The 26,025-nt window shown below is 35.0% G+C and overlaps 3 protein-coding genes across 7 annotated transcripts; 2 read left to right on the plus strand and 1 right to left on the minus strand.

The window, feature by feature from the left end:
- Nucleotides 1-60: 60 nt before the first annotated feature.
- LOC144856436 (threonine synthase-like 1) lies at nt 61-25,932 on the minus strand. 5 transcript variants are annotated; one of them, XM_078714443.1, is made up of 10 exons: nt 25,662-25,932; nt 14,406-14,556; nt 13,658-13,804; nt 12,280-13,076; nt 11,969-12,039; nt 11,733-11,834; nt 11,216-11,484; nt 10,634-10,791; nt 1,128-1,312; nt 61-764 (listed from the first exon to the last, which is right to left on the minus strand). In XM_078714443.1, the coding sequence occupies exons 1-10, from the start codon at nt 25,721-25,723 to the stop codon at nt 448-450; spliced, it is 2,259 nt and encodes a 752-aa protein (XP_078570569.1). In that variant the 5' UTR covers nt 25,724-25,932; the 3' UTR covers nt 61-447. The 5 variants fall into 5 exon arrangements, with proteins under 5 accessions (XP_078570569.1, XP_078570571.1, XP_078570570.1 ...); XM_078714445.1 differs by lacking the exon at nt 25,662-25,932 and adding an exon at nt 15,115-15,238 and having other exon boundaries at nt 14,406-14,612; XM_078714444.1 differs by lacking the exon at nt 25,662-25,932 and adding an exon at nt 15,115-15,220.
- Nucleotides 7,277-8,877, plus strand: LOC144856079 (uncharacterized). The gene is made up of 4 exons (XM_078714052.1): nt 7,277-7,718; nt 7,858-7,940; nt 8,297-8,501; nt 8,617-8,877. Exons 1-4 carry the CDS (start codon nt 7,277-7,279, stop codon nt 8,763-8,765), a joined length of 879 nt encoding a protein of 292 aa, XP_078570178.1. The 3' UTR covers nt 8,766-8,877.
- On the plus strand, nt 15,896-20,102 carry LOC144856457 (leucine-rich repeat and fibronectin type-III domain-containing protein 4-like). Its single transcript, XM_078714473.1, has 3 exons — nt 15,896-15,958; nt 17,361-17,642; nt 18,441-20,102. Exons 2-3 carry the CDS (start codon nt 17,387-17,389, stop codon nt 19,448-19,450), a joined length of 1,266 nt encoding a protein of 421 aa, XP_078570599.1. The 5' UTR covers nt 15,896-15,958; nt 17,361-17,386; the 3' UTR covers nt 19,451-20,102.
- Nucleotides 25,933-26,025: the final 93 nt, after the last annotated feature.

A 26,025-nucleotide genomic window follows, 5' to 3' on the forward strand; every position in this document is an offset into this window, starting at 1 on the left:
CTCCGTGTTAACGTAGCTACAAATACAATTTATGTAGAAATTGGAATGTTTTTAATAAACTAACTAACTAACTAACTGGTGTAACGTGTTGAACTTTTAGTAAATAAAGCTGTTTTATATATATATAATATTATATATGCCTAAGACAATGTCTAAATACCCTGTTTTAGAATAAAATAGTTATTACACTAGCATTTTAAACCATAAGGTAAGCCCATGTTTCAGTTACGTCATCTTTAATATTAAAACATGTACACTTTTTTTAGAACACATATCTTAGCTAGGTTTTCCACTACACAAGTTTATTCGTGCTACACTAATCAAAAAATTGGTAAATGCATTCAAATTTACATCTACGTTTTGCAATGCAAAAAAAGGCCAACCAATCAGAGCACTGTAATATTTGATTAGCATAAAAAGATTCGCCTATTGAATGGAAAACATAATTTACATCATTTTAATAAAATGTTTCAGTTCAGAAATTATTTCGTTTACATTAGCAGATAAAACTTGTGTATGCATTTTTGGTCTACGAATGGACTCTTCCAGTTCAAGGTGCATCATGGGATATGGGTTGAAGTCTTTCAACTGTCGAAAGAGTGTCACAGGGTCATCTGCATCAACTGACCCCTCTAGCGCGGTCAGTACATCTGAAGCGAATTTCCCATAATGTGCAGTTGAACAAATTACCATAGGAACAGATTCATCATGGAACCTGTCTGCAACCGCCTTAGCCACCGCTGTGTGCGGGTCCAATAAATAACCTAGAGAAAAAAATAAATGGTAATAATAAGAAATGAATATAGGCCTAATAATATTAACAATACTTAATAATAACAGGTTTGAACAAGTCTAGTAGTGAATCTATACAATAATATTACAATTAATATTGATATGTAATAGTAATAATAAAAAATACTATTTTTGTTTATCTCTCTTTAAGGCAAATTTACACAGACGAGTGGTAACGGTAATCAAAATATAGAATCTATGTTATTATTCTGTGTGACCATTTACACACAACGGGGGAGTGGACGGGCGGTTTGCAGATGCAGACTCCACGTGGTACAAGGTACGCTGTTTTCTGCTTACCGTTACCACTCGTCTGCTGTGTAAATTGGCCTTACCTGTTCTCTTAAAGACATCATGAATTGCCTTTGAACACAATTCCTCTGAACACCAATCAGCTACGATGTCTCTTTGCATCCGCTCTACAACCTCTTGTGAAACTTGGAAGAATTTATTGCTCGAAAGTTCATCAAAGCAACGTCTAACCTCTTTACTGTCCTTATTTGTTATCATATATAAATACCTAATTTAAATAATATTAAATAATCAAATTTGGAATGTTACATTTTAGGTTAAATATAAATAGTTAAGGAGAGTATCTATTTATGAGGTTAGCTGGACAGGACTGACAGTGTCTACACAGTTGTTTACTCTATAGTAAATGGGGTTAAGCTTGTCATTATATGCAACAAAATAATGTAAAATAAACGTCATTTAAATGACACTGAGCATATTGGCCAATAAGCCAAATCAATCAATCTATCTATCAATACATCAACCAATCTAATTATTGATTAATATATCCATTCATTCATCAAATCCATCCTTCAATTTGGGGCCGCGGCGGATCTAAACATGTTTGAGAGGGGGAAGGGGAGGGACAGAAGGAAAGTTTTGTTTTGAAGCGAGTTTTGGTAACCATTAATGTTTAAAACAAAATATCAGTCTTTGTGGCGCATTTGGCGTATGCGTATGGCATGTCGGTGCGCTTTGCATGACGTCACATAATCACCATGGATAAAAATGTAAACGTACGCACGAAACAAAACCTCAAATGGCAACTAGCGACAGCTTGTGCCGGATGGCTAGTGAATAGCCCTATAAATATCGGTCGACTTTCCAGTCTTTACAACCGTTTTCGAAGTATTTTTAAATTAATAGATATGCCTATTTCTCTTTGTTGTGGAATTAAACTCCGCCTTCCCAAATGTTTACGTAGAACAAGAATCGGTAAGTTGATTCATACGTTAATACATTACAACATAGGTCTAGTCTGATTCTAAATTTAGGCAATTTTTCCTATCTAGGCATATGCCTAATTTAGAATTATTATACTGATCTGCGCACTTAATTTGTAAATGGTGTTGTTTTATTTACACTTTTTGGTATGTACATTTTAAAAAGATAAGTTTAAACGTATTAAAACTATGGGAAAATGGCATAATTGTTATTACAATAATGTATGTTTACATAACCATAGTTACTAAACTTGTAGTGACGTGTGTGGAAGGATGATGACTTGGTATCGCGCGCGCATTTGGTGAAAATCATTCTATACGCAAGCACGTCACGAACGTGTGTATGTGCGTAAAAAATAGTCGCGTAAAAGAGCATCAGCAGCGCGGTTTTGATTGACCTTCTAGCTCAGCTCTAGCAAGATCGCAAAAAACGTTGTGACGTACGTTATGAAAACAAAAACAATGAATTGCTGGGCGTGGCCTCCCTGTATTCACAATGCTATTGGTGGAAAGTTGGCCGCTTATTTTACGTCATGAGAAAAGTTAAAAAAATCGTGATCAACGATCGCGCGACGTACGTGTGTCGTGTGCCTGTGGTCGGTCGGGGTCGGATCCGGTCCGTTTCTGTGGACGTGGTACTAGTCTAGGCCCTAGGCCTACTACTACTAGCCTAGCTAGGCTAGGCCTAGTAGCAGCAGTACAGGCCAAAAAGCCTCATCATATAGATAGATGGGTCGACTAGGTATAGGCCTACTAGCTACTAGGCCTAGCTAGGCCCTATAGCTCCTAGCTAGGGCCTAGTACTATTACTATTAGGCTACATACTATACAAGGCCCTAGGCCTAGGCTAGCCTAGGCGATATCCCTTCCCAACAAACACTCTTCACACATTGCAAGGCCTTAGCGAGAGGTTAAAAACAAGCGAGGCAATGCTATAAATATAATTATATTATATCAAATTTGACGATCTCTACTTCTTAGTTGGGTGGGTTGTGAAATTTTCAGAGATGGGGGCGAGCGCCTCTTCTTCATCATGCTAACTACGGCCCTGCATTGTTAATATTAATAGTAGTATCTTTTTTTTTAGTTGTAGCAGTCCCACCAGCAGGAACCCCAGCCCTATTAGTAGCAGCAGCAACAGGAGAATCCTATAGACCAATAGATGGAAGTTCAAATAATCAATCATCATCTTCACCTGCTGCAGGTAGGCCAGCCTAGCATAATAGCCTATCAATGTCATTTAGTTTTACTATTTTCTTTAGGACACCACAGATTTGTTAGTATATAATGGTATGCTGTTGGAATATATTACTGTAGAATTAAAGTTTAATTTGACAAACTTTTATCACAGTCCAGCTCGTTTAATAGACCAATCAATCTTTCATCTTTTGTTTTATAGTTGGTTAGATTCTTGTTCACATTTATATTTAGATTTGTACTCAGAATTGAGGGACAAAATATATAGCTCATATTTTTCTGTTTACTTTTCATCTCTTAATTTCATTTTCTTGTTTTTTTTTAGATAAAGAATAACGATTATTTGAATTAAAAAAAATAAATAAACATTCATTTTTTTTATCATAATCATAAAAGAATTGTCTAATAATTGATTATAATTTTTGACATATCAAAGTAATTGTAATATTTATCAAAAATAATATCTCTATAGACAAGGAAATTGAAGCACAGCAGCCAGCTGAAGCCTCCACCTCTGATGAGGATGTCAAGCTTGACAATCTGGCAACAAGTCTTGTGGAAGAGACATTGTCTAAGGTAATGGCAGAACATCTTGCCACCATTAATAACCTGCCAACTGAAGAACAGCAGCCAGCTGAAGCCTCCACCTCTGATGAGGATGTCGAGCTTGACAATCTGGCAACAAGTCTTGTGGAAGAAACATTGTCCAAGGTAATGGCAGAACATCTTGCCACCATTAATAACCTGCCAACTGAAGAACAGCCAGCTGAAGCCTCCACCTCTGATGAGGATGTCGAGCTTGACAATCTGGCAACAAGTCTTGTGGAAGAAACATTGTCCAAGGTAATGGCAGAACATCTTGCCACCATTAATAACCTGCCAACTGAAGAACAGCCAGCTGAAGTCTCCACCTCTGATGAGGATGTCAAGCTTGACAATCTGGCAACAAGTCTTGTGGAAGAGACATTGTCTAAGGTAATGGCAGAACATCTTGCCACCATTAATAACCTGCCAACTGAAGAACAGCAGCCAGCTGAAGCCTCCACCTCTGATGAGGATGTCGAGCTTGACAATCTGGCAACAAGTCTTGTGGAAGAAACATTGTCCAAGGTAATGGCAGAACATCTTGCCACCATTAATAACCTGCCAACTGAAGAACAGCCAGCTGAAGCCTCCACCTCTGATGAGGATGTCGAGCTTGATAATCTGGCAACAAGTCTTGTGGAAGAAACATTGTCCAAGGTAATGGCAGAACATCTTGCCACCATTAATAACCTGCCAACTGAAGAACAGCCAGCTGAAGTCTCCACCTCTGATGAGGATGTCGAGCTTGACAATCTGGCAACAAGTCTTGTGGAAGAAACATTGTCCAAGGTAATGGCAGAACATCTTGCCACCATTAATAACCTGCCAACTGAAGAACAGCCAGCTGAAGCCTCCACCTCTGATGAGGATGTCGAGCTTGACAATCTGGCAACAAGTCTTGTGGAAGAAACATTGTCCAAGGTAATGGCAGAACATCTTGCCACTGTTAACCTGCCAACTGAAGAACAGCAGCCAGCTGAAGCCTCCACCTCTGATGAGGATGTCGAGCTTGACAATCTGGCAACAAGTCTTGTGGAAGAAACATTGTCCAAGGTAATGGCAGAACATCTTGCCACTGATAACATGCCAACTGAAGAACAGCAGCCAACAGAAGCCTCCACCTCTGATGAGGATGTCGAGCTTGACAATTTGGCAACAAGTCTTGTGGAAGAAACATTGTCCAAGGTAATGGCAGAACATCTTGCCACTGTTAACCTGCCAACTGAAGAACAGCAGCCAGCTGAAGCCTCCACCTCTGATGAGGATGTCGAGCTTGACAATCTGGCAACAAGTCTTGTGGAAGAAACATTGTCCAAGGTAATGGCAGAACATCTTGCCACTGATAACCTGCCAACTGAAGAACAGCAGCCAACAGAAGCCTCCACCTCTGATGAGGATGTCAAGCTTGACAATCTGGCAACAAGTCTTGTGGAAGAAACATTGTCTAAGGTAATGGCAGAACATCTTGCCACTGTTAACCTGCCAAATGAAGCACAGCAGCCAACAGAAACCTCCACCTCTGATGAGGATGTCGAGCTTGACAATCTGGCAACAAGTCTTGTGGAAGAAACATTGTCCAAGGTAATGGCAGAACATCTTGCCACCATTAATAACCTGCCAACTGAAGAACAGCAAGCTGAAGCCTCCACCTCTGATGAGGATGTCGAGCTTGACAATCTGGCAACAAGTCTTGTGGAAGAAACATTGTCCAAGGTAATGGCAGAACATCTTGCCACCATTAATAACCTGTCAACTGAAGAACAGCAGCCAACAGAAGCCTCCACCTCTGATGAGGATGTCGAGCTTGACAATCTGGCAACAAGTCTTGTGGAAGAAACATTGTCTAAGGTAGTGGCAGAACATCTTGCCACTGTTAACCTGCCAACTGAAGAACAGCAGCCAGCTGAAGCCTCCACCTCTGATGAGGACGTCGAGCTTGACAATCTGGCAACAAGTCTTGTGGAAGAAACATTGTCTAAGGTAGTGGCAGAACATCTGCCAATTGAAGCAGAGCAGACAACAGAAGCACATCCAACTGCAGGTAGGCCAGCCTTGCATAATACTGTAGCTTATCATTTACCATTTTCTTTAGGACATCCCACATGTTTTGTTTTAGTGTATATTATTATTAGTATGCTGTTGGAATATATTACTGTAGAATTAAAGTTTAATTTGAAAAAACTTTCATCACAGGCAACTCACTAACTCCTGGCCTGAATGACTCATTACAACTAACATTGTAATAATTATCAAAAATAATATCTCTATAGACAAGGCAACTGAAGCACAGAAGCCAGCTGAAGCCTCCACCTCTGATGAGGATGTCGAGCTTGATAATCTGGCAACAAGTCTTGTGGAAGAAACTTTGTCCAAAATAGTGGCAGAACATCTGGCCACTGTCAATTACAATGAAGCACAGCAGACAACTGAAACAGCCTACACGGATACAGTAGAGAAAGATCAGAGGAAAGGTACAATATGACTTTACATTCATATAAATTTTCATTTAAGCCTAACCACCGATTTCCTATACTGTTATATTTGTTAACAATTTGAATCTATATTATAACATATCACTAACCCAATTTGTTTTTGCTCTCACCCTCCCCCTAGACCTCAAAACTGATACATGCACAGATGGATGGTCAAAATATGGAGACCCTTTCTTCGGAATCAAAGGAAATACTGCTATGGAAGGTGGACAATTTGTAAGTAACTCATAGACACTGCCCCACAAAAACAGGTTTACGATTTTGCCCTACCCCACAACATTTCATTAGGATATAGGCGACTGGTAGTATCAAAATAGTATCATCCATAGTCCATATTATTTTTTATTTTCACTATGTTTGAATTTGTTTATAGGCATCAGATTGCAAAAGCATCCAGGAACAGAATGACGAAATGGATGAAGCATTTTATAAGTATGGAGTGGAAAGTGACTATGACTGGATAGACATGGGACCTTCAGACCCAAGCGATGAAGAACCAGATGCCTGGGTGAGGCAGAGAGCTATCGCGCAGAGATTGGCAGCCAAGGCTGCAAGGAGATCTTTGAATATTAACCCTGGTAAGCCAACACTACCATAATGCCTAAGCCCTTTGATAACATAGGGTATTTATTTGTAGATACCCAAAAGTAGTTTTAAGCTGTCAAAGGTGGAGCATGTGTACCTGAAGCCAACCTCTCCCCAAACACCCACCCCAGTCCACCTCGTTAAATAGACTTTTTTTACTCAGTTTGATTCTTTTTTACATTTGTTCTTGTAAATTTGAAGGAAACAATTATCTTAATAATTATTATTGCAATTATTTCTTAATTTCCTTTTCATGCTTTGTTTTTTGATAAAGAATTTTATGATGAATAAGGAAAATTTGGATAAAAAAAGATAAATATTCATTATTTGTTATAATTGTTATTATTATTAAATATTATTGTATACTGTTTAGTATATTAATTAATTGTAATGATTATCAAAAATAATTTCTCTATAGACAAGACAACTGAAGCACAGCAGAAAACTGCAGCACAGCAGACAACTGCAGCCTCCATCTCTGAGGAGGAGGAGGAGCTCGACCAGCTGGCAACATCTGTTGTTAAAGAAGTTTTATCGAAGGTAGTTGCAGTTGAAAATCTTGCCACCGTTAACCTGCTAACTGAAGCACAGCAGAAAACTGCAACACAGCAGACAACTGCAACACAGCAGACAACTGCAACACAGCAAACAACCGCAGCCTTCATCTCTGATGAAGAGGAGGAGCTCGACAAGCTGGCAACATCTGTTGTTAAAGAAGTTTTATCGAAGGTAGTTGCAGTTGAAAATCTTGCCACTGCTAACCTGCTAACTGAAGAACAGCAGACAACTGAAACAGCCTACACGGATACAGTTGAGAAAGATCAGAGGAAAGGTACAATATGACTTTTCATTCATATGAATTTTCATTTAAGCCTACCACTCATTTTCTATACTGTTATATTTGTTAACAATTTGAAATCTATATTATAACATATCACTAACTCATTTTTTTTGCTCTTTCCCTCCGCTAGATCTCACAACCGATACTTGCACAGAATATGGAGACCCATTCTTTGAAATCAAAGGAAATACTGCTATGGCAGGTGGACAATTTGTAAGTAATTCATAGACACTGCCCCACCAAAACAGGTACACAGGCAGTGGCGTGAGCCTGTTTCGATGTACTCAGTTTACTGATTGTGAAAAGAGTGAAAACAAATTCTGCTTCCCAAAAATAACTTTTTCCCAACAAAAGCAAAACCCAGAAAAAGAAAATTTAAGCAAAATAAAGAAGATCTAGGCTACTAAACAACAGGACACTGACCTTCCCTACATAAAACGTTAAGTTGCGGATACTATACGATTATGCCCCCCGCCCCACAACATTTCATTAGGGTCTATGCTACTGGTATAATAATAATAATCTGTATTATTTTTTTTTTATTTCGCTATATTTGAATTTGTTTATAGGCATCAGATTGCAAAAGCATCCAGGAACAGAATGACGAAATGGATGAAGCATTTTTTAAGTATGGAGTGGAAAGTGACTATGACTGGATAGACATGGGACCTTCAGACCCAAGCGATGAAGAACCAGATGCCTGGGTGAGGCAGAGAGCTATCGCCCAGAGATTGGCAGCCAAGGCTGCTATGAAATCATTGAATATTAACCCTGGTAAGTTTATGTTTATTTTTAAAAGCTGATTTGTTTGTCTATACTTTAAAAATTCTTTCCTAGACCTAGTTTGGTCTCACAAGTACTAAAAATATTCATTCATTTTAATGTTTAGACCAACACGAGCTACAAGACGTCGACAATGATGAAGAAACAAATTGCCGACCAATAGTAGTTGACATGATATCACTGGCTGACATGACTGCAGATGATGATCCAAACTTAACCGATCATGATGCTACGATAGATCAATACAATTACTGAATACTTTAATCATATTTACAATGGACTAATTATAATCATTTCAATATTAATTTTACGATAAGGATACATTATTTGATATGTTTGTTTTATGAATTTTACAGTTGTGCAATAATAAATGATAATTTGATATATATTGTAAACTTTGTTTCTAATTTTATTTAATTATTTCTCTTTCGGGCTTTTGATTTAACATAGTTAATGAAATCTTTTTACTTTCCTACATTTAATTACTTTCTATTATAATAATTATAAATAAGATAAGAATTTCACCTAAATAACACATACAGTACTACAAATCATTATTGTCAATTCTGTATGATTTTAATTGGTTCTAAATTAATTACATCCTTATTCTCATATGAAAAAAAAATCAATAAAACCGCTAAACTCAGTTTTTAAATAATTATGATAATTTAATAAATAAAATTTGTGAATATTGTAAGATGGAACGACAGAAATGTTAAAATTAGCTCGATAAATATCAACTTTTCCAGTTTTTACAACCGTTTTGGGAAGTATTTTAAAATTACGAATAGATATGCCTATTTCTCTTTGTTGTGGAATTAAACCTATTTCGAGCCTAATTTAAAATATATTGATCTGAGTGAGGTTTTCCTTACATGTACACTTTAAAATTAAAAAGATAGGCAAGTATTAAAACATGGAAAAATGACATAATTATTATTATCACAATGTATGTTTAACGTAACCATAGTTACTGAACATGCAGAGGGATCATCAATGACTCGGTATCGCGCGCGCATGTGCGTAACAACAAGGACAAGAGAGAGCTGTCACGGCGGGTGACGTATGCAAACAATGAATTACTGGGCGTGGCCTGTTTTAGGCATCAGATTGCAAAAGCTTCCAACAACATGACGAAATGGATGAAGCATTTTTTAAGTATGGAATGGAAAGTGACTACGACTGGATAGACATGGGACATTCAGGCCGAAGAACCAGATGCCTGGGTGAGGCAGAGAGCTATCGCCCAAAGATTAGCTAAGGCTGCTATAAAATCATCGAATATTAACCCTAGTGAGTTTATGTTTATTTTGAAACAAGGCCATATACACGGCTGCAGTCGCGTGCTCAAGTTAGTGTTTACCGACTAACCGACCGACATAGTGAGCTGTAGAGTCGTGTTGCACGCGACTAAAAAGCTGATTTGTTTGTCTATCCTTTCTTCACAATTAGTTTGGCCCCATGAGTACTAAAAATATTCATTCATTTTAATGTTTAGACCAACAAGAGCTACAAGACGTCGACAAGACGTCGACAACAGATCAATACAATTACTGAATACTTTAATCATATTTTAAAAACAATTTTTTGGCTTTTTACATTATAATATGATGATTATGATACCTCCTATGGCCCAGATGATAATCATGAGTCATGTTTGGCTTGTGCCAAATCTTTTTGATTACATTTTCTCTCCCCTCCCCCTACAAGGCATCTTGAGACGCAATGTCTACTACCCCTTATGCTGCTCCTGATCGGCCGCTGGAAATTTCTATTTATAACCAAAAAGATCGCTGAGGATTGACTCTCACATCATGGGAAATTTTTATTTTTGTTTTTGCCGTGTAAAAAAGGGTAACCGTAAAATTTAGGGGACCCCCATGGACCCACTTTGGGATACACCCTTGTCAATTAATCAATCATTCCACCAAACAATTGATTCTTCCATTGATCAATCAATCAATCCAAAAATCAATCAATTCATGAATCAATTAATCAGATTAGTAAATTACATTATGCAATTAATTTATCAATGAAAATGAATGAATCGGTCAGTTTAGCAGATGAATAAATTCTTTCATTCATCAATAAATCAATCAGTTTAATAAGTTAAAGCTAAATACCTTTCAAGATTTGAAGATTTTAGAATGTCAATAGCAGGAGAGGTTGTCACATTTAGCGTCTTCTGTCTTAAATCATACATGCCTGTATTGAAGAATTCGCTCAGCACATTATTCTTATTGGAAGCACAAACAAATCTCCGAAAAGGAATTCCCATTTGCTAAAAATAAAGAGAGCATAGAAATTGTATGAATGACAAGATATTATATATACTGTATACTTGTCGCTTGATCACTCGATTCTCAGTAATGCATTCTCATCAAATGACAACATTTTTTGTTTAGCATCATAGACAAATGTCTTGATACAGCATCACAGTTAATTATGTATTAACTGTTTCTAAGGTTAGGTTAAATACAGTATCACATGTGACATTATTCCAATTAAATAGATGTATCACATGTGATGCACATGGTATGCTGTATCACAGACTTTGCTCAATACAGTACTAGGCAAATTGTAAAACAGTACTTGTACTGACAATTGACTTTGTCAACTATTGAGGCAGTTTTAACTTATTTGATTTTGATTTTTTTCTATATCCTGCCTATGCAGCTCTTTGATTTATAAAATTCTTATTATACCTTTGAATAAATCGCTCCAAGAATGTTCCCAAAATTTCCGGTTGGAATACAAACATCAACAGGATCTCCCATGCTAATAATTCCTTGTTGTACCATTGTCAGATATCCTGATGCATGGTAGACAACTTGCGGAAGTAAGCGCCCCCAATTGATGGAGTTTGCAGCACTTAGCTTTAAGTTGTGATTTAAAAGTAGTTCCTCTTTGAGGGCAGTGTCACTGAAGATTCTCTTGATGGCAGACTGGCAGAAATCAAAATCACTGTTGATTCCTGGAGAAAAAAGCAATGAGGTAAAACCAGCATTCTGTTTTAGGACCACATGCCATTTAATTGTTTCCTGATACTGTAAATTATGCATTTTTCTGATTAGATTATAGTCAATAGAAAATATACATTAGTTCATGCCTTCAAAATTTGTGAAAACATCTTTAGATACGATACATTTCAATACATTGATAATATATAAATGCTTGACCAATAATAATTAATTGACATAAATTTTTTAGTTGTGCACATACCAATGACTTTGATGTTTTCTCCTGTAGCGGATGTCATGAGCGCTTTTTGGACAGCGCTTACACCTCTCTCAGGATACAACACAACGACAGATGTATTTTTATCTTCAACATAAAAAAACTTTTTAACTTTTATTTGTAACAATAATAGTATAAATATTCTTTGCTGTTTAAAAAAAAACTATTATGCAAATGAAGTATTAATTTGCATTGGTTTATTTGCATACTTTTAAGAATACCTGCGTATTTGCTGAATCCATCAAGTACGGCACTACCTGTATCACCTGATGTTGCAACCAGTATTAGATGCCTGTGAAAAAACAGTACAATTGGTAAGCATTATTGTAAGTTGTTTAAGGCTCTATCTACATTATCAAACTTTATGTGACTAAAAAATGTGATGTTCCCATATATGGACACGATGATGTCATATCAGTCACTATCATAGAGCACATCCGACTTTTTTTTGTCAAAATAGTTTGATACTGTAGACAGAGCTTTACATTTCCAAAGTGTATGTATGTAAGATTGTATTATACAAATTCCCCACCTTGTATTTGGAGAGTCCCTTTCCGATGCATTTGAAAAGAACTGAGGCATCAGCTGGAGAGCACCATCTTTAAAGGAAGCTGAAGGCCCATGGAATAACTCCAGAATATACTGGTTGTTCTCCAGAGGAACAACTGGAGCAACGACCTTACAGTTGAAATTTTCAATGGAATACGCCGTGTTGATCATATATTTCAGCAGTCCTGGATGAAGATCGGATGGATGTAAAAGAAGTTCTAAGATTCGAAGAGCTCTCTCCTCATATGTCATTTCCACAAGTCTTTCCCACTGTTTTATTGTCATTGATGGCAATGGGTGTTCTGGAACATAAAGACCTCCATCCTGTGCAAGACCCTGTAAAACAACTTGATTAAAATCTGCTGTACTCTCACTAGGAACCTGTGACCTTGTCGACACATATCCTGATTTATTCTGGAATCTTCTCACTGCTTCAGAAATCTTCTCCCCGATGCTTTCAAAAGACTCTTCTTTTTCACAAGTCACTCTAACATCGTAGTTGTCCTCATAAAATTGCTGTCGATATGCTAAGATCTCTTTCATTGTCATTCCAGAACCTTGTCCAACAATTCTGTCCACCTTCATGGCTTCCAGTCGTGAAATAATGTCGTCGCTATTTGCATCAATGAAGACGACGACTCCAGACTCAGAAATATACTGCATTGCTTTGTTATGCAGTGGATTGGAACCAGTCAATGAAATGATTGTGTTTGAAGCTTTTAGCTGCAAAAGAGCTTCTCCTTCAGCTTCTATAAATTTTTCTGCCCCAACTTCATTAAGCTGGAATAAAAGAATATTTTATATTACTTTTTAATTATTTTGATCCGTTATTTTATAATTTTTATATACAATACTATTAAAGGCAATAATGAAAATCAAAATATTTGATGGAATGACTAAGCTCCTTCCATTTTGAATGGAATGTCAAAGGTTATAGGTATAATTAAAAAAAACTATGGCGCTAAACAAAAAAGTACTTTAATAATAAGTTGGTTAGAGGGTTTGCACTACTATCACATACTGTAATTGTACTGTTTTACAATACATATACAGTTACACACAACATTGTAGGAGTGAGAGTGACTGACTGGTTAAGACAGTGGAGCTGCAATCCATAGCCATAATATTGGCAAGGGTTTGAGGCTCACTCGCTTCATTTTTCTGGTGTTCTCAGATAACCTATGTACAACATCTTTCAAGACGAGTGTAACAGGGATTTCCTGGTTGACTAATTCACATACAACTACTGTCGTGGACAGGAGAGAGAGCACCTGAATTGGCAGCACTGACATTACATGACCCTTAGGGTAGATAAAAATTACATTGTAACATGTAATTATCAACACACTCTAAATAGTAACCTTTTCGGACACTTTCATCTGCCAGAGTGGTTCCAGATGATGATCATCAACGTCCAGTACAGGCATACCAAGTCTTTTAGACAGTTTTCTGCCATGAGTGGTCTTTCCTGATCCTGGACTTCCCATCAGGATGATGTTTCCTTCATTCTGAGCAAAGAAAAGGTAGAACATTATGAAAAAAATAATTTAAAAAAAAGTCTCTCAATTATTCATTATATTTTATGGATTTGAACCATACCATGAAAGCACCAGTCTAATGGTAGTATGCCTTCATATAAAGAAGTTTCTGGGTTCAAATTAAACTTTGAAATTTGTGAAATGAAGTGCAAAACTTAACCTAATGTCCTATCTTTATCAATGTAATTTAAGGGGTCATCAACCGCCTGTGCACCCCCTTAAAACCACCTATGCTAATGCATCTATCAATAATTGCAACCTTTTTATAGAAATTCAACAAATCTGGCAATGTGTGAGTTCACATTCATCTACAGTAGGCCTACTTCTATCTAAAGTCTACAGTATCAAACTTTATGTCAAAAAAATGTGATGTGCCCATATATGGTAGTGCTATGCTTAAATATGGTAGTGATTTGACATCATCATGTCCATATAATATGGGCATATCACATTTTTTTGACACATAAAGTTTGATAGGGTAGACAGGGCTCAAGACATTAACTATTGGTATTGATAATATAGTTCACATTTGATTTACTTCTAGGCCTGACAGGGTCTTCAATCACCTTACCTTGTAAGAGAATGTGCTGGTTGAAAAGGATTTGGCCCTCGCTATCCATGATTTTGAAATCTGGATTTTCGACATCCATTGGGCCCGCGGCCTCATGCTCAAGTTACGTTGGATGGACAGTATGGAAACCCACATTTTGACCGGATGATTACTTAAACATTCACGAAAAAGTATGTAATATTATAAAAACTGGAAATCTATACAAAACTGATAAAAAAAATATTGAATAGAAGCAAATAAAAGATATCTTTTTAAGAAGTCTGCCTTTCATTTGAGACCTGTACTGTCACTAGAACAGACTGGTGCAAGTACTATAATATAATATTATTAACTCTCTAATCAGTAGTCTAAGCTCACAATGAATCAATGAATATTGGTCGCATTTCAATTTGGCCAAAATGAGTTATGGAATGCCTGGCTAGCTTGGCTAGGCTAAAGCAGTAGTAGCCTCTAGATATCTATCTAGGCATAGTTAACTATTATCCAGTGTAAGCTAGGCTAGATTGGTTGGCAACAGGCCAAGCCGCTCTAAGCCCAGAAGCTACTAGGCCTACTACGTACTAGCCTGGCCCTCCTAACTCTAGCTAGGTAGGCCTAGTAGTACTAGTAGTAGAAGTAGGACGTAGGTAGTATTAGGCTTAGCTAGCCCTCTCTATCTACTACTAGCTAGGCCTAGTAACAACGACGATTAATCTTCACTCTTAAATACCTTCAGACAGTATTAATTAAGAAAACTATCTTTAAGCCGTTCGTATGCTACCTAGTGGGTAGGATACATCACTTTTTATATTCTGACATTGTCATGTGCGAGAGAAAAAAATAAAAACTTTGGCGCCACGTATTTTTTGTTGATGTCGTCACGGTTGACTGAACAACAAGGCACCTCCTGCACTGACGTCACATAAACAAATTTACTGTATTTATAATACAGTACTATTATGTTGTATAATTTAACTCATATGGTTCACAAAACAATTATGGGCGTGGTAGATAAGCAAGTACATTTTAACAATAAATATACGTTACTCAAACAAAGCGCCAAAAAAAAAGAACGACAATATAAATGTATTTGTTACCATAATTCCCACTGGTCCTAGGTGAACACTGATGGGAAAACACCTTTTATTTTTTAAAGTACCGCGGGAAAATCCCGTTATCCGCATGACAATTCACATGACTGGTCCACCTGTGTACACGCGCCGGATTCTTCCACTGTAATAAGGGTAAAGATTATCCCCTTTGCAAGTAGATCATTTTTAGAATCTTATTTTTTAATATAACTTAACCTAAATGAATCAAACTCTTACTCGCAAAATATGTTTATGTATTTGAAGTGCCTTTTGTTATTCAAAAAGATATGTCTATTGTCATTTAAATTAAGTATAATAATATTAAATCAATAATGGTCGCGACTGAAGCGTCAACACAGCAAGAATCAAAATATCAACTCGGTAAATTCCAATTCCCAATCATTACTTGTTGTCCTGGAAGGAAACATTATCAGTAAAATCAGCGGAAGTTTATAATTTACCGTTATTTGTAGATCTAAAAAGGTAGGTGTAGACTTACTAATAAGTATGGTGCTATGATGGGCGGTTTTATTGTGTATATAGTCTCTCTCTAAGCATAGCCAAATTCACTCAGTCAGCTAGGCCGCAACAGCTGATTTGATGACTTGAAGTCAGTCGCATGTCACGCATGCAGTGCTGTGTGTAGACGTCTGCCTGGTTGTTGGAGCATATAACCTTGCTCATCATAGGCCTAGCAAACCCTAACTTTATGACAGGAGCCCACTAGCTGTTATCAATCAAATATGCAATAAGTTTAAACATATGTATAGGTATTTTTTTTTAAGTGATGGAAATGTTTTATTCAAATAAATTTATTTGAGGTGAAGGGTTTCTTTGATCTGATATAGGCCTAGTGTTAAGTCTAGTCTCAATTTGTTTACTCAGCAAGATTGTGAATTGCTGATAATACACTATATTTCAGGCATTTCCAGGCCTAAAATAAAAATGGTTGTTTCTCTATATTGTAATTATTTACCGAGTTATCAACAGCTATATTATTTCATACATAACACCAAGAACGGAACAAATTCTAAATAGCGCTGTGATATACTGACAATTTTTGTAGTAATTATGCACCCATCCGTGAATGTATAATAACATGCTTATTAAGATTTGGTTTTATTATACTGAAAAATACAGTGTGTGCACTAACTTTTCATTATACTGTAGTGCGCAATTTGAATCAAGCATACAAAGTGTAACTTAAAGCTAAACATTAAAACTATCAGTAGTTTGACACAAAAATAGTGTGATGTACCAAATATGGTAGTGATACAGTATGCCCAAATATGGTAGTGATATTACATCATCGCTATATATGGGCACATCACATTTGTTGTCACATAAAGATTGATAGTGGAGGCAGAGTTTAATGCCTTTTTATACCCACTTCAAATGTTAATACTAAAGACAGGATAATATTAAAATTTAAGAGGGCTTACTTCCTGAAAGTACAAAGAAAAAGGAATACAATACCAATAGGATGTTTGTCATTATTCGCAGAAAATAATATAAAAAAAACCTCACAAAAAAATTATGTAGTTTTATGAAGAAATAAATAGTATATTTTCCCCCTGAAAATATCTTTTTAAAAAAGTTTTGCTGAATAAGCCATTTTAATGTCACATATTAATTAGTTATTCACTAATTTGACCAAAAACATTAACTTTAAAAAAATGGTTTACCTTTTTAAATCGTAAATAATTAAAGGGAAAAAAATTGCCAACCGGAAGCCCGTTGACAGGAAGTCAACTGGCATTTGGTTACATTTAACCTTTGACCTGAATTAGCTCATGAATAATGCATATTTATGGTTATTGTTCTACAGAAAACTGAGAATTGTTAGCTGAGAAATTTTAGTTGTGAATTTTTATTTAATTTACAGGAACAGGTATTACATTTTAAGTGATCATGTACTATTCTGTGATGTCACTGTTGTTGGGTTTAGCAACGTTGAGTTATGCGAAGCAGTGTAATAATACCATCACAATGACCAATTGTAAGACGTTTGGTATACGATGCGAATGCTCTGATCTTGACTGTTTTCCAAATCATAAACCGTGTGACCCGAGCACGACCGACATGGTGTTTTTTGGAAGTTCGTTTGATACAATACGTAAAGACACATTTACAAATTATGGTGATATTACATTCTTGGGTATATCTGGTAAGTATTGTGTTTATTTCCTATATAAATTTGTATATTTTCAAAATGGCTTCTTCTATTCCATACAATATCATATTGTTTATTTCAGGTTAAGGAAAAAATGTTTATTATATTATAAAAAAAATGTTATTTCTCCAGGCACAATTTTAGACAATTGCGTGTTGATCACATAATTGCATACCTTCTTTGAACTAAGGCCTACTGTGAAAATTTGATGAAAATCCGCTCATTAGATTGGAAATAATCTTTCTAGATAAAAAAAAAGACATACAAAAAAAGATGTCATTTTATAACCTTCTTGGCAAAGGTTATAATATAACCGACCATACAAGTGACTGGTTACTTTGGATTTAGCCGACATACAATCAGTTCCATGCCCGCATGCCACAGAGAATATGTACATAGTACAGTACTACTGTTGGTATTTTTCGCAGCCAGACATAAGATCAAAGGACTGTTACGAGTTCCTATCTTGGTAAGGCGAGATCAGTGTCCTGTTGTTAGATTGCCTTGGTTTCACCAAAGTAAATTTGTTTTGTTGAAAACTACACAAATAAGGTCCGACCTTGTTTATGTTTTGTGACAATATTGAGTCACTTTAATATCATGAATCAATGTAAAGCTCTGTCTATACTATATCAAACTTTATGTCCATATATGGACATGATGTCATATCACTACCATATTTGGGCACATCACACTTTTTTTTCGTCAAACTAGTTTGATAGTGTAGACAGAGCTCAAGAAAAGTATAACTGGAATAAAAACTACTCATAACATATACTTTTTTTTCCATAGGGTCTGTTAGTGACATTGAAAGAGAATCCTTTAAAGGAATTAGTAATCTTCTTATGTTGCGTATCAATGCTTTTTCTATCAGTGCATCCAAAAGGTCCTGGTCCTCAGACGTTGACATGTATATAGCCCATTCGACTGGTCTAATAGGGTTGAGCGACATTGAAGAGGGCGCATTGAGCAACCCGTCTATGACCAGCCTAGATCTTAGTTTCAATCGAATTAAAACCATAAATGAAGATATCTTCAACGGACTTGATAACATGAAAGAAATCGGACTGGCCGGCAACTCGATTGAAAAGTTCGACGAACGGATCTTCAAACGTGTTCCTTTATTGGAAAAGTTGTATCTAACCAATAATGTTATTTCACATATGGTTTTTATGACTAATACATCATATGGCAATTTAAAACATTTAAAATATCTTGATCTGTTTGGAAACGAACTGACAACGTTTCCAAGTTTTATACTAGAGACTGCTTCCACCAATTTAGATATTGACATCCGCGAAAACCCTTTAATTTGCGATTGCAACATGGTTGATCTGCTACAAAGAAAAGGTAGTAAACAACAGATAATCGGTTTGGATCCGGCTTGTCATAACCCAGTTGAAAAATGTTCAGCGCCAAAAATCGCATCCTCGCGTCAAGAATTTCAAGTTTTAAAAGGAGAAAGTTTATTACTTGAGCTTGGAATACAAGGACGCCCTCATCCGTTTGTTTCCATAATGGGACCTGACGGAGAACTGTGCGATGGAATGTACAATATTAACACTAACGAAGTACTCGCAGTCATCAACATTGAACACGAGAGCGACTTTGGCGTTTATACTTGTACTGCTAAAAACAGTCATGGGTCAACAATTTTTAACATATCGGTCAAGGCTGTTATTCACGATAGAAATACGACGACAGCAGAAAATAAAAAACCTCACTCAACTAACGATACAGTCAAACATACTTTATCAATTCTGCTAATAATTGTTATAAGCATCATAAGCATTATAATTTAGTTTGAAAAAAAAACCACATTCCAAAAACATTGATTATCTGTACATAATGTATCATAGGAAAATTCTGTAATACAGTGTCACACTATGTACAGTATCATGACACCTGTATCATAGGCCAAGCCTAACATTAAAGACACTAGACCTACATTTTTTGACCTAATTTAAGGTCACACACTACATTTTATGTAAAAATAAATACTATATGGACCTATTGTGATAATTTTTTTCGTCTTAAAACGGTTAAAAATGTGAAAAATAAGTCAATAATCTACTAATTTTAGCAGCCCACTATAAATCCCAACATGCTTTGCGCGCAGATTGATATTTTCATATTGTGATGTGATGCACCCACTTTGATCGATTGCGTGAAAGGATAAACAACTAAAAGCTAAAATACCAGGTCTTACCCAATTTGTATATAACGATTCTGCCAAAAAAAGAAAGACAATTACTTCAGGTTGCGACAACATCAGGCTAGGTCTATAGCTAGCTTACGTTGTTTGTACAACGTGACCGTTCTTTACCAGCTAGGCCTACAAAACTAAGCATATAAGCTAGGCCTAGAAACATCTATGAGAGAACTTATGACGTGAGCTACATTAGGTAGTGCATTGTTTTTCTCTTTTTATCATAATTAACCTTAGAACGCACATTTAAGAAAGAAATGACCTGGTTTAATGTTTCTAAAGTTTATGTGTATTATTTTTACAAAAAGTCAAAAATTGCAGGTCTAGTGTTTTTAACTGATAACATAGTACAGGGGCCACCATATATTACAGAATTTACCCGTGATGCTGGGATTGTATTATCATATGTGGAGATTATAAAGAACAGGGTTAAAGCTATGTTTCACATCGCGCACAGTCCGGCGGCCTGAGGAACATATCGCGAGCGGCATGCTTTCACATCGAGCATGAATTTAGTTATCCATTGTCAAGCGATGTCACTGTTGATTGGTCAAAAGAAAAAAATCATACGATTTTAGCAAACAAATGGATTCTTGATCCACACGCCCCTTATCAGGTACGGATTCAAATCGTACAAATTTGTTGTGAACGAATGAATGCTTTATCACTGGACCCATTTTCCGGACCAAATCCAGGTGCGATGTGAAGCAGCTTAAATAAGGAAGGTAACAGCATAACAATTGTACAGTAATGCAAAACTTTTCCCACCGTTGTAATACATGTAAATAAAAATGCTTACAATTTAATGTTTGGTTTAATATCTGCCTCATATAAAATACAGTATCATACAAAATTAGCTAGCTTTATATTTATTTATATACCTTAAAAAGCTTTATCTGCCTCAAATTGTACAGGTTATAGTACTGTATATACAGAATTACTGTAGTTCATTTTATTAATAGTATACCTTAAACGATGATAAATAGATATACATTTTGTTCTACTAAAAAAAACTATTAGCAAAAGCATCTATAATGTCTTTGATAAAAATAATATTTTCAAGTTTCAGATGTTGGTTTTTTTGGGTCAAAATTTTGAATCCTTTATACTGGCACTGTTTTATTTTATGTAGGTCCTATAGCCAGTCTCTAATTTCTCAATGGACAGCTTGGAATTTTAAAACTTTAAAGGCCATAAAATGCACAATTGTTGACAATTAATTCGTTAAAATATTATTATTGTCTAAATTGATTTTTTTTATAACTGTAGGCCATCACTTTACTATAATAAAAAATACATTCCCATATCTAATTTTATGTTAAATATAGCATATTTTTATAATTTTAATTTAAACCTTAAATGTGACAATAAGTTCTATATTTAACAGTATTAATTATGTAGGTGAATCATATTGTAATGTTAAATTGTTTGTTTTTTTCTTTTGATAACTGCTTTAACACTGAAATAGTATGCTTAAACCTTAAACGTAAAAATATATTTAACCAGTATTAGTTAGGTAAATTATGTAAAATACAGTAAAACTCCTCCTTTGAGACACCCCTATTAGGACACTTTCCCAAAACAAAGGGCAAACACTTTCCCAAAACATAGGGCAATATAGGGCAGTATACCCCTATTCAGAAAATGCATTCCCAAAAAAGGGCAATATACCCCTATTCAGAAATACTTTCCCAAAACAAAGGGCAATATACATGGCAATATATCCCTATTCAGAAAACACATTCCCAAAACAAGAGGCAATATACCCTATTCAGAAGACACTTTCCCTGACAATATACTGAAAACACTTTAAGGTGTCCCCTTAATAGAGGTTCTTCTGTGTAATGGTATATCTACTACACTAACAGTAAATAGTAACTTTTCACCTTTTTTTAAAAAATTATACTTTAACAATTCCAATAAGTTATGTACATTAAGATCAGAGATGTATTTATTTTTTTGTAAAATGTGTTTGCGTTGTTTTTGTACTGTTGTCTATAATAATAGTTTATAAAGGATGTTTAACAAGGAGGAAATTAATACACAGTCTTCCAACTAACAGGAAACTAAATTATTATGTTGAAAAGAATTTAGTTAAAATTGCATTGTGATATGAATTTCTTTTTTTTAATTGTGTATAAAATCATTATGTCATCTGTCTCACATGACATGAAATCATATACTTATATAATCCATTGGAAATTGTTGTACAAAGATTGACTATTTCAATGTTAACGAATTGCTATATATACTGTACTGCAGGGTAATAAAAATGTATTATCGACATTTTAGTATTTTAAAAAATGATGTTCCAGCTCTATGTAATACAATTGCTTTGTTAAAACCTTAAATAGTTGCTGGTACACACTTACTATGCAAAACAAAAACAATTATTTTATATTATTTGAGTGAATTTTATTGTAGTGTATGATAATATTATTACTGTATACTGTGGAATTAATTATACTAAATGATATTGAGTAGGCATATTATTTTTAGAACTGTATGAAATGATTGTGCATGTATTTTTAATCAAATGCTATGTCTAGTTTAGAAAGAAATGTGGTTTGATGTTGATAATTTAAATGATTTTAAATGATTCAAATCATTAAATAATTAAATAACATTGTAAAAACCATGTTTTTTAACAAATTACAGATAAATGTATAAATATTAATTTAATATTAGGACTGTAGGCTAAACAGGGAATATCATTATGACATTAAAATTCCATATTTTATTTTTATGTGTGTAAAAATAAACCTTTTGATAATAATCAAATTAATATTATAATTTGTTGAAACAAATTTTGTATATATAAATACTTAGTTATCCATTTGAAGAGAGTGTTTTATTAATGATTATAATTTTTATGTTTTGATAAACAATATTATGATGTACATTTGTAAAAGAAGATATTGTCCTGCTTTATTAAGGATGTATTGTCCCCCAAAGACATCAAAAATGAAATTTAATAAATCAAATTTCAAATAATGTTGATTTTAATTATGTTGCACTTCCATTGAGCAAAAAAAACCCCAAAAAATAATGTTTTCACAAGACAAAATATTAACGATTAAATTCAACCAAAAACCCAATGGCTGGCAGCGAATTTGACAATTTTTTGCTTTATATTACAAATTTTCAGGTAAATAAATTTATTTTCGATCTGATTTTTGGTTTAAAAAAATGAATAACTATGTGACATTAAAATTGCTTATTCAAAAAAAATGTATTAAAAAAAAAAATGTTTTCAGGGGGACAATATATGTTTAAGTACATACACTAATTTCCAAACCTTACATTACCTTATTTTTGTTTATACAAGTGGTAGGCCTACAGTTTATTAGAGGGTTTGGGTCAACTAAGATACACAGTTTGGCTAATTATTGGTGCACATCTGGCAAGAAACATAGACCCCATGTGCACCTCCATGCTATGTCTGCTGACAAAGGGTTGGAGAACATAGCAGGTGGCAAAGGTTCCAGTGGCAAAACTGAGTTGTTATAACCTGTAGTTTTGTTCGGTTGACCGATATAATTTTCTACAAGTTATTCTATTATATAAATAAAAAATATTATAGGCTATAATTTTTTTTCCCCAATGTGGACATACACTACCTCTGTGCTGTAAATTTAAACCAAATAATAGAACTTAATATATAGACATTTTGTGTTGGCCATAGCATTTGTAGAAGAATTCGCAGAAAAAAAGAAATAATTAAGAATTTTGTTTAAGACTTTAAGACTTATATAACAGATATAGAACTTAATATATAGACATTTTGTGTAGGCCATAGCATTTGTAGAAGAATTTGCAGAAAAAAACAATAATTAAGAATTTTATTTTAATAAGACTTATAACAGGTGTAATCCTTTGAAGTCTTATTTAATTTAAAAGCATATTATTTTTTTTCCTCAATTATTCAAGGAGTAAGGTAAAGACAAAGTAACATTAAATTGTCTCGAAACAATAAAATGTTATCCTTAATAGGCAAGATAACGAGGAAATTTTCTTTCGTTTACAGCATTATTTGTAGCAATACAACATTTACTTCCTTGTTTTGTTGCAACATACATGGTAGGTTCACCTTCGGTTCAAGGAGAGGACATTTTTGCACACATGGCGTTTCATACATAGTTTTGGTCTGGAATTACAGACTAGAATTAAACGCCGATAATAGGCTAACATTAAAGCATAAACAAGACAACAACTACACCTGGGGCAAATCTATCAAGGCAATCTAACAAACAGGATGTTGAGCTCCGGAGATCAAAGGGTTTATCTGTGGCTGCGATACGATCAGTTCCACGCCCTTAACAGACACCGCGTGTTGCAGAGAATTTGTACTCTACAGAACTGTTGGTATTTGTCGCAGCCAGACATAAGATCAAAGAACTGTTACAAGTTCCTATCTGCCAAGACGAGCTCAGTGTCCTGTTGTTATTGCCTTGATCTTACTAAGGTTCGATTTTATACGCATTGTCAAACTCAGCGTAATAATGTCCTACGTATTTTTCATGTATAAATTCCAACAAAAACTAACTTTATTTTCTAAAAAAAAAAAGACAAACAATTCAACCAAATAGTTATATTTACAAAGGCCAGTTTCGGGGGAAAATACATAGTAATGGGAAACAGTTAAGTCTTATTTTTTATGTTTTGTTAATGTTTGTTTTAAAATATTTTCTGTCTTTGCAAAAAAGAAACAAAAAACAAAGTTGTAAATAAAAGTGTTATGAAGCTTACTTTGAAGTCTGTGTCAATCATTACGTCACAATATAGTGTTGTTTGAGCATTAGAGGATTGGGGTTAGAAGTAAGCCCATGAGGTTAAAAGTTAGAAATAATAAAGACATTATTTCCAGTGTATCTGGCAGTTAATTGGATGGTTAATTGGACTTTAAAATAGATTCAAAATACAGCATTTCTCTCAAAGTAAACAAAAAAGCAGTATCATCACAGATGTAAACAGAGGATGCATTTTAAGCAGAAGACGATTATTGGACCAACCGACAAACCTGAATATGCAAAGTCACTTATATTGAACATGTTATTATCACTGCTCTATACAATGAACGGAAGAAAATTCGGGACCTGTTTACAAATTACCCTAAAAAACACAAAATTTTCGGTACTTTCACATGTATCATATACCATAACCTAACCTACATGATACCGGTACCACATGTGATACAATGAGATGCTGTATTACCAAATATTCCTATGATACTGGGCAAATATAGTATTTTGTGAAGAGATACAGCACTGAGAATCGGGTACCAACAATTTACAATTTGTTGTGACGTCATCTTAGGCGAGACCAGATTACAGAATGATCGATCCGACGATACAACTATTAAGAAAGTTATAACAGACAAACGGGATGGTACAACCAGGGAGTTGTAAAATAAGTAATATTTACTCCTTGGTACAACATTATTTTTCAGAAATCTAAGTAGGCCTACTCTCAACATAGGCCTATACTCAAACGTACATAATGCAACATACCATGGTATCCGGTAGGCTTATAAGTCCTATCGCCGACAAACGCCGATTGTTTAAGGTGTACGTGTGTAGAAGTTATTATAAGGCCTAGGACAACAATAAACAGTATTAATTAACTAAACACTTCAATCATCGCCTTTTAAATGGGAAAACTTTTACCATGAAGTTTAAGGTTTCATTAGTTATTTTCTCGGGTGGTGGGTGGCTCACCAACCTACCCCGTGTAAATAACGATGCTTGAACGTGCCCTAATTCAAATTAAAAAAACAGGATATGAAAACAATTTGCACAACTTACCTGTTTGTCCTCTTTTCATTGACGAGAGCTCCTCTTGTTACAAAATATAAAATCCTGATCATTGTAAATCCAAGTGTTTAAAAAATTCTTTCAAAATAACATCACTGTTCACAGTATTTACATTCGTGGTACCTCATTGATTCTCCTGACGATGCAAAACATTCCAAGTATAAACAATACTATTACTAATTCAAAACAAAACAATTCTGACAAATATAATTCCAAGCATGTTAGTGGTTCGCTATTTTCAAGAACAACGCGATTAGATGAATACCCGGTATAGGCCTACATACAACAAACCTAAAACACTCCGTGTTGTTATCTCGACAACGTCAAAATGGTTAAGGACACGTGTGTACAAACT

This window comes from Antedon bifida, chromosome 11, assembly GCF_963402885.1.
Source record: "Antedon bifida chromosome 11, ecAntBifi1.1, whole genome shotgun sequence".
Classification (NCBI taxonomy): Eukaryota; Metazoa; Echinodermata; class Crinoidea; order Comatulida; family Antedonidae; genus Antedon; species Antedon bifida.

Bases quoted from the DNA above. Each gene is read 5' to 3' on its own strand.
- LOC144856436 (XM_078714443.1), bottom strand. From the start codon at position 25,723: ATGATCAGGATTTTATATTTTGTAACAAGAGGAGCTCTCGTCAATGAA. The intron at 1,313-10,633 runs GTATTTAGCTTT...TATTTAAATTAG, and splicing joins AAATCTTCAAATCTTGAAAG to GTATTTATATATGATAACAA. The intron at 765-1,127 runs GTAAGGCCAATT...TTTTTTCTCTAG, and splicing joins TGATGTCTTTAAGAGAACAG to GTTATTTATTGGACCCGCAC.
- LOC144856457 (XM_078714473.1), top strand. From the start codon at position 17,387: ATGTACTATTCTGTGATGTCACTGTTGTTGGGTTTAGCAACGTTGAGT. The intron at 17,643-18,440 runs GTAAGTATTGTG...TTTTTTCCATAG, and splicing joins TACATTCTTGGGTATATCTG to GGTCTGTTAGTGACATTGAA.
- LOC144856079 (XM_078714052.1), top strand. From the start codon at position 7,277: ATGATTATCAAAAATAATTTCTCTATAGACAAGACAACTGAAGCACAG. The intron at 7,719-7,857 runs GTACAATATGAC...TCCCTCCGCTAG, and splicing joins TGAGAAAGATCAGAGGAAAG to ATCTCACAACCGATACTTGC. The intron at 7,941-8,296 runs GTAAGTAATTCA...ATTTGTTTATAG, and splicing joins CTATGGCAGGTGGACAATTT to GCATCAGATTGCAAAAGCAT.